Source organism: Arctopsyche grandis, chromosome 7 (assembly GCF_051622035.1).
Source record: "Arctopsyche grandis isolate Sample6627 chromosome 7, ASM5162203v2, whole genome shotgun sequence".
Classification (NCBI taxonomy): Eukaryota; Metazoa; Arthropoda; class Insecta; order Trichoptera; family Hydropsychidae; genus Arctopsyche; species Arctopsyche grandis.
The window spans coordinates 27192513-27212059 of NC_135361.1; the positions used below are offsets into that span (position 1 = coordinate 27192513).

General features: G+C 32.5%; 1 protein-coding gene across 3 annotated transcripts; it reads right to left on the reverse strand.

Moving 5' to 3' along the window:
- Window positions 1-1213: 1213 nt before the first annotated feature.
- Window positions 1214-17143, reverse strand: LOC143914484 (phenoloxidase-activating factor 2-like). Of its 3 annotated transcripts, none has more exons than XM_077434727.1 (9): window positions 16984-17143; window positions 15213-15419; window positions 8199-8284; window positions 8012-8126; window positions 5627-5848; window positions 5328-5560; window positions 3593-3774; window positions 3341-3505; window positions 1214-3255 (listed from the first exon to the last, which is right to left on the reverse strand). In XM_077434727.1, the coding sequence occupies exons 3-9, from the start codon at window positions 8281-8283 to the stop codon at window positions 3094-3096; spliced, it is 1164 nt and encodes a 387-aa protein (XP_077290853.1). In that variant the 5' UTR covers window position 8284; window positions 15213-15419; window positions 16984-17143; the 3' UTR covers window positions 1214-3093. The 3 variants fall into 3 exon arrangements, with proteins under 3 accessions (XP_077290853.1, XP_077290850.1, XP_077290851.1); XM_077434724.1 differs by lacking the exon at window positions 16984-17143 and adding an exon at window positions 16270-16430; XM_077434725.1 differs by lacking the exon at window positions 16984-17143 and adding an exon at window positions 15579-15602.
- Window positions 17144-19547: the final 2404 nt, after the last annotated feature.

A 19547-nucleotide genomic window follows, 5' to 3' on the forward strand; every position in this document is an offset into this window, starting at 1 on the left:
TACTCAGGTTCAATAGAATTCAGTTCTTTGGCTAGTAGGAAATGTTTCATTCTTATCAAACACTCAATAAGGGCTTTAGTGAACGTATTGACCATATATTTTTACATATTTACTGCCAATTGTGTAGAGATTGAAAAATTTCTATTGTACATGCATATATTTATAATCTTTTTACTTAACTTTTATATTATTTTTGTCTTTCACGTAATTTTATAATGAACTTATTTACATATTTGGTCTTGTTGATTACATTTTACGTACACGGCGTTACCCAACAGTCGACGGAAAAACCGAAAGTTTATCATTATCAATTTAATAACACGCAATAAATAAAGAATTGAATCATTAATTAAATTATCTATTTCATAACTTGTTTTTCTTATAATTTTAAGATTATGTACCAGAAAACACCAGATCCCGGTGCCCGGGATCAACCTCAATAGCCCCAAAAACCCTTAACAACTTGCTTGTGACAACAACTATTACTCAACATTTTCAATTGAGCTTTTATCTCCTGTAACTTCAGTATATACTTCTATTAGATCATCGTCTTCAAATCAAAGTAGCTGTGGTTTTTTTGATTTATCAAATCAATGAGAAAGTTTCAGTAATGGTTCAATTTACTTTAAGCTCATCAAATGAATATTATGTTTCAAAATATTTGATTTTATATTCTTTGTATTATTCGCGTTCTTATTAACCAGCAGCGTGGTCTAGTGGTGAATGTTGAATTATTTCGTACTTGATGTTACGGGTTCGATTCCCACTAAGTCTCGTTGTTGGCCAGACCTTGGTTTGTCGAGGTCGATCGTTTCTTATCAGAATTTGCCAATTTTTATGATTTTCATTGAAACGGTTCCTGTAAAAATTGGCGTTTCCTTCCTTTCCTTCCCAATTTTCTGTTGCAACCCTTTAGTTATTGTTATAACTTAGGTTTCACCATATTGCTCACCATAGATGCCTCTGTGGTAGTTTATCGAATATAAAAATTCGTATTGTTACATGAAAATTATTCATCGTTATTTTTTGTATTCATACGATGTTTGTAATATATGACCATAGATGTCAGATATTGTTTAGATTTACATGTATCTATGTAATAATTATGTGCACCAGGAAGGCGCATTTGGGGTTTACCTGTTAAGCCTTCCTGGTATATTTGTATATATGTATGTAAAATAAAATAAAATAAAAAAAATAAAAATACATACATACATATGTCATGTTCATATATTAATATTAAAAGAATTCCTCCATTTCGTATCTTTGTATACTATTCTAGATTCAATTAGATGCAGTGGTTCATCAAAGCTCCTAATACTCATTTTATAGAAATTGAAAAGTTTCTTGAGATGACTTGTAAGATCGAGATGAATTTTATGAAATCGTCCTTTTAGAAGCTTCTGACTAATAATGGGATGTACCCAATATCTTTTTTACGCTTGTTTTCTTTTGATTTTAAGCGCAACAACAGCCATAACACAACGTGTTTCTGTAAAATCCATTTTGACCAATTAAAATCCAATTGACAAAGTTGCGACTGTTAGGGCGAAAACACACAGGAAGGAATGCGACGCGTGGTTATTTTTAGATACATGCGAAAAAAATGTGGCATGCCCAGCACATATTCAAGGCACATATAGCACACACCGTCCCAAAATCACCCCCTGGAGTGTTTTCGGTAAAATTGTATCCTTATATTTATCCTTGCTTGACAGTGGTCTATAAGGGTGTATCCCATATTTGAAGAAATGTAGGAGAATTCCCACAGCGTGGAGCCAAGCACACGACGTGCCATTCTTCCCTGTGTGACTTTGCCCTATGTCGCAAGTGCACGCCCTATAATATTTTTGTGCGATAGAACAGTGATGTGCGGTTGTTCTTGTGCGATATTCATGAACAACCGTCTCGTTCTCCGACGAAAGGGTCTCTTAGACCAGCGGTTTCCAAACTTTATGCTACTGCGCCTCCCTAAAAAAAAATATTTTTTTCCGCGCCTCCCTACCTTTTATTTTTTAATAGATATAATAATATAGACACGTTTTAAATAATAAACCTTTATTTTAAAAAAATACTGAACACTACAATAGACAGAATAATAAAAAGGTTTTGCTAGGTTTTAACTAGGGTTGCCATACGTCCCGTATTTCACTACTCGGTCCCGTATTACAATTTGTCCCGTTTTCTTCCTAAACTTTTCTCCAAAAACAGACTGTCGATTTCTTTAACACTGCATTGATAAGTGATCCCAATCATTCAAAAAATTTAATGCTTTCGATTGGATGACTCTCAAGCAAGTTCCTGAATGGGGGGAAATAGAACGAACCGTTGAATATTTGCAAGTAAGGAACATCGATGTTCGAAACAATGAGCTTCTTTTCAACCAGTTCGTATATTTAAATAAAAATAATACCAACGAAAAGTGGGAGACAACGCTGAAATTGAGTATGGAAGAGAAATGGCTGAAGTTTTTTAGAGATACCAAGCATATTGAACAGAAGTCATGTTTAATAAAACTATGTGAGTATATATTCCATATTGCCATTCCAGCCCACAATGCCAATGTGGAGAGAATATTTTCCCTGATGTCAACACAATGGTCGGACGAAAGAAATAAGCTGGCAGTTGAGACAGTTGAGGCAATTTTGGTTTGCCAGTATAATTTTAAAATGACTTGCGCCCAATTTTATCATCAAGCAAAAGAGGAAAACGATTTAATTTACGATTTAATAAAAAAGTTAAATCATCGTTAAAATACGATTGGTCTAAAAAAGACAATTTTTTTAAAATATTGAAATATAGTCATCATACACGAATACAGTCTAAGACTTAGACTGTATTCGTTGGGGGGATTGTGGCCTCATGTTGAGGGCTTTAATGGTCAAATTCCTTGATCTTTAAAGCGGGATCAGTAGTTTCTGTCGCGGGAGAAAACGATATAGTAATTTAAAAAAAAAAACAAAGCACTGAAGTTTTAAACTTTTATTAAAAATTTTAGCTCACATCACAAGATAATAAAAGTAAGTCGTTGATTTCAATTCATATATGCATATATGTACGTTGAGAATTGTAAATTTTATTTTAAACATGTCACTAGGCTACATAGGGGGTCATGTCAATGTTATTGTAAATCATCTGCTCATCGATCCATTCCCTGAGGACTCCAATGTGAGAGTAGACTCCGGGAGTACCATTTTCTCCACAACCGATTCCCCAAGCGACGATTCCAGATTGCATATAAACATTCGGTTTTCCCTAATCAAAGAATTAGACGTGTGAATTAAATTGAAAAACTAAACTGATAGATTAGCATAATCTTTGTATATGAATAGAACATTACCGGTATGGGGCACACGAGTGGTGATCCTCCGTCTCCTTTGCAGGTGTCTTTTCCTGGTTCACCTCCTGCACATATGAAAGAGCGATGCAATTCGAATTTTGGCCCTAGTCTGGTCTCTCTGAGTTTCGATTGACATTGACGACGTGCTACGACCGGTAATTCCACCTACAAAGTAAAATTGTGTAAGTACTTTAAACAAATTTGAGTTCTCATATGTAGAAATTGTCTCCTTCGACTGATCAAACTCCTTACCCTCTTTAGAATGACTTGATATTTGCCTTCCTTGCCAAAGACGTCTTTGCCCCAACCGGAAGCAATACAACGGCTATTTGGAGGATCAGCACCTGCTGGTGGAAGACACACGTATCCAATATTCTCAGCATCATCAACAGGCGATTCCAAAATCAACAAGGCAATGTCGTTATAAAGAGCACCTGAAATACAAACACACATTTATATTGAATCGATTTTCTCAATAGAAGCATTAAATGATAAAACGGACGCTGATATATGAGCCGTTATATTTGTAAGTGGCGTAAGTTCAATTTTCTTCATTTCGAGAAATATCTCGCAAAACATTAAATGTAATGTTTTACGTATATTTAAACATATTGATGGCTTGCAATAAGTTTATTCTGTTATTTCCATATTCTGGACATATCGAATTAAAGTAGTGATATAAATTTGTAAATTGACTTGAAGTAAAAATATGAAATTTGTCTATAGTAGTGTATATATGTAACTAGGCAAATTTTGCCATTTTTATACAAGCAAACATTTTTTTTCCAAATAGAGTCATAGGCGGCGGGTTCGATCCCTGGGCCCGAGCCTCGAATGAAAATGAATTTTGCAGAGTATGCTGTTGGTTAGACCTGGATTTGTGACTTCAGGTTGATCGTTTCCTATCAGAGTTTGCCAATTTTCTCTGATTTCATTGTTGAAACGGTTCCCGGAAAAAAAATTGGCTAAAAATCTCTCCTATACGATATGTCACCTATAATTTGTTATTAATTAATGTACAATAAATAAGTTTGTGTACAAATTAATAGATGTCTCATTGATTTACGAGCTTTACAGTGTCTCGTAATTCAGTGATTTATATAAAAAAAAATGCTGAATTGTAATTTATAAATTTGTAATTGGCCAGAAAGGCGCATTGGGGTTTACCTGTAAGGCCTTCCTGGTATATATGTAAAAATAAATAAATATATATTTCCCTCAAATCGTTGCTATGCGCCAATAATTAATACACAATAATTAAGTGTGTAAATACAAAAAGCAAGAAGGATGAAAAAATAGAGATTGAGAAAATCATATTGCTAAAATACAAAATAAGCTTCTCAATCTTAACGGAATTGTTAGTAAAGACATCAATATGCATTGGCAAAATATTGATAGAAGTAAGTTCATAAAAATATTGTTTCTGGATTTTACAGGGAGGAAAAGCACTTTAAGGCGAGATTCCCTACTACGCTTAGAAATCTAATTTTTTTTTCTTAAATAGAAAAATCTTTGATTTCACCCATTTAAAATCTTTATAGAATGTCTCGATAGAAAAAAACATCGCCCAAAAGCCGAAGGGTAGAATACTGTTGCGTAAACGTGAAGAGGGGGCTTCCAGGATCGGAAAGAAAGACGCAGGAGCGTTGTAGAAGTCGTTTATTCGTCTGCTCTCGTCGACCCTCCAGGTCGGAATGGTTTCCAATTTGAGAGCGCCCCATATTTATACATGTTTGGGCTCAACAACTATTGGTCGATGAGTCAGACGATCCCATTGGCCGTTGCATACGGCTCATTCATTCGTAGAGGCCATTATGTTTGACTTAATTCACAAATTGTTATCACTTATTTTAATTCGATATGTCCAGAATCTCGGAAAAGCAGATTAAACGTTTTACAGGTCACCAGTATTTTTAAATATTATTAAACGCAGAACATTATATTTAATATGTACATTAATACAATTTTGAATAAAAATGAGACTGACCAGCGTAGTACTGTGAATGTGAAACTATTTTCGCCACATTTCTATCCTGATGAGGGAATATTTCATTTTTGGTCTGTGTGTCCCATTCACCAGCTCTGATCTTGAGTTTTGGTGCTGCACCAGCTCGTGCAGCCACACAATGGGCTGCTGTCATGACAACCTTCGGATGGATCAAGGAACCACCGCATATATATACGTTCAACTTTTGTCCACTAGATGCTACTGGCTCCTCCCTATACACATGAAAACATTTGTTACAAAGTCCTTAAACTAAAAGTTATCAATATGGGAATAGATACCTTAAAATTGCGACCATCCATGGGAATTCCCCGAATTGGGACTCATTATCCTTTTCACCCTTGATTCTGAAACCTACTCCATCTATATTTCTGACACCACATCCACTAGTGGTACCAGGAGGTGGGGGTGGTGGGGGTGCGGGTGTTATCGGATCAACTCTGATTTCTCCAGAACCACAACAAACTTCCATGTAGCTTTCACATGGACTTTCTTCATTAATTCTAAATAAAATGACCAAAATATGTAATTTAGAAATACAATAGAAACATACATACAAAAAAAAATCAAATGCACCGTAAAATTCAGACAATACTAATATTAAAACTAAAGATATGGGTTTACTTTTATCGACACGGCCATTTTTCATTATACAGTAGATATTCAAAGGTTACGACAATCAGATCATTATTTGACAAGTTACTGTCGCCAAAAGTAAAGCCCATACAAAAGTAAAGTCAATGTATCATTCGATGTTGATATTATGAACTTATAGTGTAATTTTATTGCTAAAAGATCAAAACCAAATAAAAATTTCATTGTAAATACAACATTTGTGCAAAAAACCAGTGCTTTTGAGAAGGACAATGAGTCCAGACTCTTTTTAAAAATACCTAGATCTATAACACATTTAATATTTTAATAAAACCACGTGTACAAAACTCAACACAAAATCAGTGTGCAGTTTTTAAATCTTACTGTTTGGGTCGGTATATGCATTTGCGACATATCACTCGTCTTGCAACTATGGAATTTTTCGTTTTGTTCTTATAGCTTTTTAAAAGACCTCTTCTTCTGTGGATCAATGATTATTAAAGCCATATAAATTTTATTTAATATATTATATATGTATTGTTTTTACCATATATGTACTTATTCAATAGTGAAAAATAATAAAGATTAATCTCACTGGCTAAAATATTTATACATATCTAAAAATATTGTATTTACATATAAAAATAAACAATATTGTGATATAAACCCTATCCATTTAAATGTTTTGAAAATAAATATAAATCTTGTTTTTCTTGTTCAACTTTCAACCGAACTGAACGATACTTCTACATGAAAATAATCAAACAGCATTAAAAAATGTTCTAATGAAAGTTTAAAAAAATTGAAGTTGCTAATGCATACATATACACATACATCTATATATATGTACAGATACATATATATGTACATCTTTTTTTATCTGTAATTTTAAATCAGTATGTAAGTGTATATTTATTTAAATCAGATTCGCTTTAATTGATTTGAATTCTAAAGAACTAGAATCCACAATTAAGAATTCGCTATTAGTAGGTCTGAATTCTGAATTTTAAAAATTGAAATTATACTAAAAATAGCAAAAACTATTTTGTATTTTTCTTAAGAGGGCTGTACACCCGAAACCTTAATTTTGTTACCGTTCCTTTCTTCGATATATATATTGAGTGAATGCGATAATATATATATCAATATATATATTGAGTGAATGCGACAGTTGCGCTTCGACCAGATAATACGTACATATTTTAAATCGACAAAATCGAGGTTTCGTATTCTCCAATTTTCTCCTCCCAAACTGGCCCAATTTTTAAAAAAATTTCATCATCAGTACGAGAAAGATTTTTTCTATGCAACTGTGTGCGTTTTTTTTTTTTTAAATCGACCGTTAAATAATCACGTTGGACTCTTTCGTGGGTGTAAAAAAGAGGCGATTTTATAGATGTTTGGCGGCTCCTAGCTCATATAAAAAATAACTAACCAAAAAAATAAAAGCACAGATACATCCCAATGGTGGATATCCATAGCATATTAAAAAAATATTACTCTAGTGCCACAATTGAGGAAGGGAGAAGTGTAATACGTTTGTATGGACAAGGCGCTGGTGTCCAGCCCTCTTAACTGTTCAATATGTATTAAAAATATTATGAAAGAAATAACGAATATGCAATAGTGAATGATGCTATGTGAAAATTTACTTTGAATTCCAAAAAAATGATATAAAAATTTAATTAAAAGGCTTGTGATATTTCATACCATGTAACATTCATACAGAAATTCTATTGGTTTCAGCTATTGTGTGATTATTTTGAATAGATTGAAGACAAAAAAATAACAAATATCCACTATAGTCAGCCAACTATTCATCTGATCAGATAACCAGAACGTGTCCAACTAAAATTGAACAATCAAAGAATCTACTTTTAAGTTAACCAATGCTAACACAAAATAATGTCTAAATCTAAATCATCTCTGAAAGTAAAAATGCACTTGAAAAATGATTTCACACAAACTTGATAAACTTAGACTTAAATATGTATTAGATAATTTATAATTTTAATTACACATCTTAATTATTGCTATAATTTTTGCTAAGTATTTATGTAAATGTAAAGTACCTGATATCAATCAGACCAAGTCCATTAGTAATGATAGTACCATTTTCGCATAAATAATACGGGACACATTCTCCTGGTTGGTTGGTTTCCGTCAAACAGGTTTTATCGCCGGATTCTAAGGATAAAATAAATATAAATGAAAACTGGTCTTCTTGAAAAACAAACCTTACAAACGAATGAAACTTACGAGCAGGATTGAGGTTAACTGCTCCTTGGGGCACTCCATATACGAAGGTGATCGAGCATATTAAAAATATAGCCTTCCAATACATCCTGGAATTAAAAAAAAATAAAATATATAGTTAATATATTTATTTTCAATTTTTTTTCATTTTGTTATTCTTTTTTTTCATTCTATAGATTCTACTTATTTTATTTACTTAGGTTATCAAAGTGTTATCATTTGTAATGGCATATCATCAACCTGGGTCATTATATGTATATATTTAAATACATATTCAAATTCATATTCTTATCATACAATAGATATTCTTGAAATTCTTAAAAATGAAAACGAGTAACCAAAATATTGAATACCCAGCATCGTACCATCACGATACTTCCCAAAGTTTTTCCGGTGATGTTTTATCCTTATATTGAAATAGATTTAATAATGATCGATAGCGGTGATTCCCATATTTTCAGAACTGTAGAAAAAACTTGTCGAAATAATAAAATCGTACGAATTAACAACGATACGAAGACACGCTTATCACAGCTGGAGTTTATCTAGGCGTACCGTGCCGCAATTTTGAAAGTCCTTTTACCATAAAGATACCGGCAACTGCACGTAACAAGCAATACGAAAAGTATTATTTGGTAAATTTTGTATCGACACATTCATGTCCAACGTTGCGTAGACGTAACATCAAGTAACAGCATAAGCCGAAAAAATCTATTCATACTATAGTTAATATATTATATTTAAAATTCATATACACTCATTTTTAATATAATACACCTCCCCCTGGGAAAAGCTGAAATGACGCCCCTGAATATTATGGTTCAAAAAAATAATTAGTTTTTAGATTTTATGAGGGCAAATTTGGCGAATTAAGTGTAATATATTATAATATATTAGTGCCAATATATTCTAATATAAAAAAAAAGAATAATATTTTTGGCACGGCTGTAAAATAAATTACACGACAAATGTCAAATAGCTCACACGACAGAATCAGCGTTCGTTCGACAAATCAAACGTCAAACGGGCTGCCAGTAACAAAAATAAAATTTGACGTTTCAGTGAAATCAGGTTATTAGTAGAGGTAGGACCGGAAGCGCGCCGTCTATTGTTCCATTATTGTAAATGCTTTGCTTTGTAAAGGTTCGGCAAACCTTTAACAATGCATTTACAACATGTAAACAATGAACAGCACGCTCTGGGTCCGCTCTTTAGTTATTAGTCACATTTAGATCGCCCAAAAAACAATTTTTGCCATGAAAATCGGGAATATGGAATATTTGGCACTCGAGTTCTCGTTTTGTATGATGGACTTTTCGGCTGCCAGATGTTCCGTTATAGAGATTTTAGTGACTTTTGGGCGAGCGCTTTGTGACCAATAATCACTGAACCGTGGAATCATAACCAGTTACATTTTCACTGGGTAATCGTAATATCTTAATCGTTAATCGTAGCAGCCAACACTTATTTATTTAAGGGTTAGATTAAGTTAGGGATGGTTTTATTCATTTAAGATTAGGTTTTTAGGGTCGGTATTTATTTTTGTCGAATTTTATTTTTGTTACTGGCACCCATTTGACGTTTGATTTGCCGGGCGAAAACCGAATCTGTCATGCGAGCTATTTTAGAGAGGGGCATTCTTTTTTATTTAAATAGCCAAATTTATTTAAATATAATTATTTTTTTCTTATGTATGCACATATATTAAATTCGTGCTTATGAGGAAAATATTTTTCTTGTTAAAAAAACTATATTATATTTAATTGGAGATTTAAAATGAGCAATTTTTCATTTTTACATACCTCCTTTACGTTTCACTTACGATTACAATTCAGGAAAAAGTTCGCCTCTTATCCGATCGTTTTCATACTTTGCCATATTGCTCATTTTGGTCATCAATATAAGTGAATGGATCCGCCGCCATTACGATGGTGCAAAAATAACGTGTAAGACGCGTTTGATATCTGCCCGGCGAGATAGTCGTTGAAGTTTATCCATCGTTTGTTTATTAGTTTTAAACATAGATGGCGGTAGTAAAATAAAATTATTGTTTTTATTCAAAATAATAATTTTATCCTAACGTTAACGAAAACCAGTTAGAGCTTATACGTACATATATGCATACATATTGGTGATTGGTTTATGTGCGATGTACTCGCAAAGTAAATAAACAATCATTTGAACCGGTTTTGAGCTTGCTGCAGGATCCTTATTTATTTTAGCAACATCGACTTCAAAGCCAGAGGATGTCGAGGTCAAAGCCACGTCAAATTTGCATTCAGACAACGTAAATTTACAGTTGACTTTCATTCGAGACAATTTATGTATGTAGGTCCTAATCACGCATAGCAACAACGCAAGTATTGCTGAAAAACTTGAGCTATTATTACCAAATATATAAAACGGTCATTGCATTGTCTATTGTCGCGTGCTATAAAAAATATAGATAAAATAAAAAAAATAGATAAACTAGTGGTCTCTCTAAAAACAGTCGTATTTATGTACATATGTAGTTAAGGTTATAAGGAAATACATATGAAATGCCCAATGCACAATTCGAATAGTGTTTGTGATGATGTGTGAGCGTAATAATTTTGTCATTGGCCGTAATCGCCATTCAAAACGGCCATGCGCGGTCAAACAACGTTTTTAAAAGAGCGTACATTCTGTACGTTTTAAAATGTTAATATTTGTTTTAGTTGTGCTTTGCGAAAATTCATTAAATCATACTTCAGTATTATCCTTATTGACATCATATACAGTTATGTACATTTCTTTTTTTTTCTAAAACTTTTTAACCACTTAATGACTCTTGAATATATCACAAACTAACGGAAAGTATTGACTTTTTTCAATTTAATTAGTATCACAGGATATTTTTAGATGTCACTGTGAAGAAACCAAAATTAATTTCGAGTCATAGCCTTAAATACGATGGAGCGCGCACCGGTGCGCTTATGGTGATGAAGTGGTTAATCATTGCGGAATGAGTTACAAAAACTTGCAAATTTCCCCTTCCCCGTAGCAAAATTGAAACATTGCACAAAACTAGGGTGTAATGCTTCCCTTCGTCCCTATTTTAAGAATTAGCTCACAAACCAAACCTGTTTTTTGTATGTATATAGTGTTAGGGATCCCAATCGAATATACGAATATTCGAGTATTTGAATTATTCGTCTGATTTTTCAGCCATTCGTTATTCGAATATTTCATCAACTATTCGAATATTGTTCGTGTATATATTTTTTTATAAAATAAATACATAAAATCAATATGAGTGATGACGAATAAGCCGATGATTATGAAGAAAATTAAATATGTAATGGGGATGATTGTGATGAAAATAAAGATAATGAGGAAGATGAAATGTCTACATGTGAAGAAACGGTTAAATATATTTAAATTAAATAGAGGAAACATTGGTAGCAAACATTATGTATGTATATATAGGCGTTTTTTCTTTTGTTATTATATACTTATACGTTTTGTTGGCAGTGGTTTAGCTATGACGTACATATGTATGTCGAATCGAAACGACTATTATAGTACGGCGAGCGTTATCTCAGACAGACAGACAGACACACAGAATAGCGATATAGATATTACATACATATATGATGATTCGGGGTCATCAGCAAGAAATTTTTAAAACATATGATCTGACAATAAGAGTCTATTCCATAAGTTGGCTTGAAATGCTTGATGTATAAATTTATGAATACATTGTTTGTAGTAAGGAATAATGACTTTTGTGTGTATAAATAAAAGGGAACAAGGATTTTTACACTAATACTAGGTTTCAAATTAGAAAAAGCCTTGTATTTTAATTTTACAAATCAATTAGATAAAATCAATCTGCAATTGAGAAATATGCGGACCAGTCAGCTTCCGGTATCCGATCACCCAATTCGATATGGAATTGATTACATTGAACTACATAACTAGAACTGATTTTAGCATGATGGTCTGATGAGCTCAAATTTTCAAGCTATCGTTTCACTGTAGTCGTTTTCACAAAGACATTTTTCATTTAATGGAAATCATATGAATGGCGGAAATTCAAACAATCACATAAATCAATTAAAACAAAACAAGCTTTAAAAATGAGTTGAAAATATTAAGGTGAAAACATAACATTGACATGACCTCAAAAAGTCACGGTCGATTTGAAAACCGAGTGTGAATTTTCCTCATTTTCTGTAATTCCCAGAATGATCTGCTGATCTCGATCTATTGCAACATCTCGCTATATGAATAATATGCTATATATAATATTTAACGAATGAAGAATAAAAAAAAAAGTAGTTCGATGTTTTTATAATAATTTTAAATAGTGTCAAACATGACAATATTTAAAAACAAAAAACAAGATAAAGTGAGAACAACTTTGACCTTTTTGCTTTAAAATAAAACGAATTTAAATATCACGTACATGTTTCTAATTACGAAACTACACAAATCAATGTTGAAATAAATTCGAAGGGTCAGTTTTTTATTATTTATTTACAAGGCGTAATTTTCCATTGTTCATTTTTCTTGGAACGACTTTGGTGAAAAAGTGACCTCGTCCTCACATGACTTGAATACACATTTACATACATATTATATATGTATATAAATGTTCATCTATACAATCTATACCTATATTTATACTAGAATATACACATATAGGTATAGATTGTCAATATAAATGTTAATTTTTCCATTTACAGTCATATTTGTCTTATTTTTGCAATTGAATGACATTTAAATACGACTTCTACAACATAAGGATATATGTATATTTTTCTGATTGTTAGCTATGCAAACCTTCAGTTTTCCATTAAAACAGCATAATTTGATATACATATGTACCATCTCATAATGCTTTAACTTAGACCGCATACTACAATAATAATAAACTTTTCACCCGACCGAGAAACGCCGGGCAATTCAGCTAGTCCTTCATAATATGTATCTATGTAAGTTATCTGCATTGAAAGTTTTTGCTATTCTGTATAACTTATAAATAAGGTGATTAAGAGGGCTGTACACCCGAAACCTTAATTTTGTTGCCGTTGCGCAAAATATAATTTTCCAAAATATATATTGAGTGAATGCGACAGTTGCGCTTCGACCAGATAATACGTATGTTAAATCGACAAAATCGAGGTTTCGTATTCTCCAATTTTCTCCTCCGAAACTGGCCCAATTTTTAAAAAAATTTCATCATCGGTATGAGAAAGATATTTTCTATGCACCTGTGTGCGTATTTTTTTTTAAATCGACCGTTAAATAAGCACGCTGGACTCTTTTCGTGGGTGTAAAAATGAGGCGATTTTATAGATGTTTGGCGGCTCCTAGCTCCTATAAAAAATAGCTTATCAAAAAAATAAAAGCATAGATGCATGCCAATGGTGGATATCCATAGCATATTAAAAAACTATTACTCTAGTGCCATAATTGAGGAAGGGAGAAGTGTAATACGTTTGTATGGACAAGGCGCTGGTGTCCAGCCCTCTTAAATGTAAAATTCTGAATGTGAAAATTAAATGAAAAAATAATTAAAAATATTTCATTTTCAGATATTTCAGACTACCTACAGTTTCTGTGTTGGTGTTGGATAGTGATTAATGCCAATATCGATAAATAAACTTGTTTATATTATATTTCGTGCATATCGTATATTATGACATAACGACCTCAACCTCTTCATACTCACGTATAATAAATAATTTATATTTAAATATGTATAACTGTGCGAGTGAAACTAGCCGGTTAGCGACATATTTATATATGTAATATTTATGTCCTTGGAAAATGAATTTTGAAAATATTGTAAAACAATTACGATGCATCAGTGTTTGTTCTTAATAATTATGCTAGGGGCTATTTTTCGAGATAGATTTCAAATAATATGAATATAAAAGTTGTTTCCAGTATTTAATGTGTTAATGGGTGAAATTATGTATTTTAATATCATTTGATGACTGAGTTATTATCATATCATTCATAATCTATAATTAAAACAACTATTTAGGTTGGTAATTGTTTAACTTTCTTGAATTTTGCATATTTTTGATGACAATACGTATGTAAATATGTACTTACAATTTAAATTTTATAATTGAATCAACTATGTATATTCATAAAGATATAAAAATTGAAGTTTAAAAACCAAAACTAATTTAACTTTAAAATCGTCTATTTTCGAAAAATATTAACTCTTTGAGTGCTGACGTATTTTCTGTTGAAATCCCGCCACATTTCCAAACTAGAATTATTTAGAAATCCAATAGAAAGCAGGTATAAAAATTGTAGCTAATCCAAACAAACCCTAGATCACTAACGCTGATGAATTCGAGTTTTCTAAAGGTGTGTTTAGACTCTCTAATATATCTTCCAACAATATAAAATAAACTAAAGAAGTCTATGAATGAATGTATTTTTCCAAAACTAGTTCCATCTTCTTCATTGTTGTTAAAATGCAATGCTCACAATCTAAATGCCAAGCCACAATATTTCCATCGGGAAATTCTGCTATGGTTATAAATTCAGAAATTCCGGTGTCAACCAGTCATTATAAACGTTGACAAATTAATGATACGGATTACAAGACCCATGTTCAATGCTTCCTGGAAAGGCTTAGCGGGCAGTATTCTTGTTTATTTTTTACATACTCAAAATACAACGCCTATCGGCGTATTTCAGGCTCGTGGACTTGTTGGCAAAACGCCGATCGGCGTTGGTCATCATTCAAAGGGTTAATATATAGGTATATACATTTGTATACATATATTCAAATATGAATAGTATAATATTATTCAAACAAATCAACATAATGTTTGTGATCATCATTGAATGTAGGTAGAATTTAGAATTAATTTAGATAAAAAAAATAAAACAAAATACTAAAGAATTGTAAATCATTCTATAAACATCAAGTACGTTGGATACAATGAAATTACCAAGTTATCAAATGATCGACTTTTTTCAAAAGGTATAGCTTTTAAAGAAAATATATGTAAAATGACAAACCTGTGTCTGAAGAGCGCAACGTAGACTACAACGAAACACTGGCTAATGATCAGGTTTGGCTGCTGAACAACAAATTAAGTTCCAGTCACACTATCACAGATTCTCCAACTGTGGGGTACATATCTATACATTCGAATAAAATAAATACCTACGTGTATTGGTATTCCGCTTATTTGTGGTCAGAGGTTATCTCGAAAGAGGAAAATTCTACAAAATAATACAACCACATTTAAAAATAACAGACTTTCATCGATTGATACTTCGTATGCATATGTATGTATACTAGATAAAATAATAATTTCACATATAATATAAAAATATTATATAAGGTTTTTGAGCTCTTTTTCCTATTATGCTGTACATTACCATTAGAATAACATAATACTATGAATACTAACAAAATTAAATTATAATTTTAAAATAGAAAATGATCAGTAGATCAGTAGCTATTAAAATAGATTGTAAGATGTATTGTTTATTTAGTAATAATACTCGTATTTACACGAATCTGAATTGAATTAATAGGGATAATATATTAAATTATCTCTATATGAGAATTAAATAAAATTCCACTTAGAAAAATCATATTTCAACCATTCTTGTGGATCAATAACAACAATTCGTTTATTTTATCGAGGTAAGCCAGTTATCAATAGAATTTCTGTTATTAATCCACAAAAATAGTCGAAATATGATTTTTCTAATTGTTATTTTATTTAATTCTCATATAAAGATAATTTAATATATTATCCCTATTAATTCAATTCAGATTCGTGTAAATACGAGTAAACACTAGTACGAGCTTTTTGCTCGCAGTTTTTCCGATTTAAAGTTCAGCACACTTCCAGTTAACCCTTTTAAACGAAATCAAAAAATAGTTTGGCCAGAACACTATCCTAATAAACATGTTTCAATAGAAAATACTCAATATAGTATAGTATTGTCAGTGGGAAAAAATCCCAAGTGAAAATACGTAATTTTGACTTTTGATTTGAACTGGACGATTACTTAGAGAGATTTAAAAGCTGAAAAGTACTACAAATGAAAGATAAAATACCCGACTATAGATTCCAATATTCATTTTGAACAGAAAATTAACAGATTTTGAGAAATCAACCGAACAACACCAAGATATAGAAAAATCGCGCGATTTAAAAACACATATATCTCCGAATCTCGAGCCAATCAACACTTTTTATTACCAGATTCGTGTTCACTGGGCATAAATCTATAAGAAAAGTCATATTTCGTCTCTGAAACATTTTTCGTGTCGAACAGTGTTATTATTAGATTGTTTTGCCATGTTTAAGCTGTTTATATTACAAATACCGAGCGAAGCCGGGTAAAAATACTAGTATGCAATAATACTATACGTTCTTATACACGATACATGATTTCAAAGGATTTTACCCTTTGTAATAATTAATTACAAATAATTATTTTCCCTTCACGACCTAATTCAGATTTCATGTTATTCATGTATTTTTGCATATATTTTTAATACTTTACTATTTAGTTTGATATTTTTTTGTCCGCATTAAATCAATTGTTGGCATATTTCTGCAAACTCTCATGTGAAACTCACTACATAAATGTATGCTATACTACTTATGTATCTTGCGAAGGGAGTAAATATAGTTCATATGAAGTAAATACAATCAAATTCAGCAAAGTTTCTGGATAAATATAAATACCAATATTCAGACACAAGTGATTTAAGGAAAATTAGTTGTTGATCAATTAGATTTTATAGTGAGAAATTTAGAATTACATAGCATTGAGATATATTTACGCCTTTGTTAGTGTTCATATTCACTACTGAAATAATAATGAATTGTTTTGCATCAATTGGTATTGTTTTAGTTCAAGCGGCCAATAACTACATATACACCGGGCTACAACTTTAACATCTGCCTATTCCCTGAATTATCATTTTACCATCAGGCCAGTTAAAGTGTATACAGTGCTGGTTTTAGGGGGGAGGGGGGCTGGGTCGGGCGCCAAATAAGTAAGGCGCCGCTCGATGCATCAAGGCGTTTTAAAATTAGAATTAGAGCGTCAAAGGTGCCTCTACTTTCTAAACTCAAACATTCGTACTCGGCAAATTGTATTCATTGGCTGAAGGCACATTCCCTTTTGTATTATAATTAACGTTTTCATGTGGTAGCCACAATTGAAATCTTGTGGTATACGACGCTGCGAAATCTTTCTATCGCAATATATTCTCCAAAGATTGTTTACACTATTTTCACCTTCAGTATAACGTTGGAATATTCTAACTGATTACATGCAATTATATTCCGAAAAAAAATATCTTAGATTTGAACAGTTAAACGAATGGTCAAAAATGTAAGGTTTTTTGTATTTAGTAAACAGCCTACTGGAAAGAGCTGACCTTCAAATTAAGCTCACTGCGAATTCAAAATCTGATATTACTAGCAATTAAGTTATCAATTTAAAAGCCTTTCTTTAAAATAAAGTTCAAGGTAAAATTAATCCACTCCTTGTATTAAATTTTATAATACAGCATAATATACAAGAATTATATCCAAGCATTTGGGTTGCTATGCTTTTTCTGACACTGCCTGAAACGGTAGCAAGGTCCCAAGCCCGGAAGAAGGAGGATGGTAAACCATTTTTTATAATTCTTTTCTGAAGATGTTTAGAAAAACTTGCCGAGGGCGCCATTGGATGTAAGGCCGACACTGAGTGTACACAAAAGAATAAAATTACAAACGAAATAGTATGTCCAAGCACAAACTATTAGGCATGAGTCAATCGTTGGTTCCATTCTTTATACCGGTCGATCTAGATCGGTCACACGTGATCACCCGTCTCAATAAAACTGGTCACGAGAAAACTGGTCACACCCTAAAATCAGTCAACCAATTTTTCGTGACCGATTTTAGGGTGTGACCAGTTTTAGGGTGTGACCAGTTTTAGTGTAACGGGTGATCACGTTTGACCGATCTAGAGCAACCGGTTGTCCTGTGACCGGTTCACATTTGACTAGTAATCACCGAACCGTGTAGACAGTCAGTCGAAGCAGAGAAAAAAGATCCGTATTACCGTATACAGAAGGTCTCTTTTAATTGGAAACGTTAAGGTCTCTTTGGGGTAGAATACGTCAGCCCCGGTCGTTATCGTAAAATTTTTAAATTATAATTATGAGAAATAAGTATGTATATCAAAATGCGTCAAACGATCATGAAAAGTTTCCTTGCGTCTTGAATTTGACACACGTATTTCAAATGAAAAACAACAGCTTATTATATGTATGTATGTTGTATGTGCTTGTCGAATTAGTACTTCAGTCAATTGCTAACGCAGGGCTGTCCAACCTTAAAAGATTCGTGGGTCGCACTGAAAAAAATATATGTTCGCGGGCCGCACTATTTTTATTGTTCGTAAATATAAAAAAGTATCAATAAAAAAACTAGTATATTTTTCAAGTGATGATCCAATTTTGAATCATGTTAGCGCGCATGTCTTGACATGTACCGAATCGAAAAAAACGATATATTTATATCGGTTCTGTGGTTATTCTGCAAAAAGCGATCTCGCGCAATTCACTGAAATCTCGATCACGGATCATCTGTATTTATTGTATTTAATAAAATTTAAGCCATTGTATGGTTACGTATACTAAAATAAGAGATTAGTAAAGAGCCGCCGGTTAAGTGCAATCGGATTAAGCCGAGGCGCATCCCTGACACTGTACGACTGTTATAATTGGTTTCGAGGATTATCTGCAAACTAAGTGCAAATAAGCTAAACAATGGCGTAGTAGCGGCACTCGATCGCATTCCCGTGGAGTTCTCAGAAGTGACCGATACCTTGGTACCGTGGGACCGAATGTCGTGGGAATACATATCCGAGTACGTGACCATAACAATAGGTAAACAAATCAGACGTCGAAGATGTCCTGAGAGACTTTGTTTTGAAAGGATCAAGTGAAAAGAGTGCAACGTGTCTAGAATACCTAACTGGGATCCTGAGAGCAACCTTACTCAGCAAATTGGAACAATCATGGAAACCATTTAGGAGCTTAAAAAATAATGTAGCATCAGTGAGTCCACGCCTGACAGAAATATTGTTAAAGGATAGGATTTTTAAAATATTGGGAACATATTTGGTAATATATTCCAACTGGCGTTTTAAGTCATTCATATTCGAATACAACTCAACTGGTTCGGTGATTATTGGTCACAAAGCGCTCGCTCAAAAGTCACTAAAATCTCTATAACGGAACATCCATCCTCCAAAGTCCATCATACTAACGATAACTCGAGTGCCAAATATTCCGTAGTTGAAAATTGTCTTTTGGGCGATCGC

Bases quoted from the DNA above. Each gene is read 5' to 3' on its own strand.
- LOC143914484 (XM_077434727.1), bottom strand. From the start codon at position 8,283: ATGTATTGGAAGGCTATATTTTTAATATGCTCGATCACCTTCGTATAT. The intron at 5,561-5,626 runs GTATCTATTCCC...TCATGTGTATAG, and splicing joins TGGATGGTCGCAATTTTAAG to GGAGGAGCCAGTAGCATCTA. The intron at 3,506-3,592 runs GTAAGGAGTTTG...TTTACTTTGTAG, and splicing joins ATCAAGTCATTCTAAAGAGG to GTGGAATTACCGGTCGTAGC.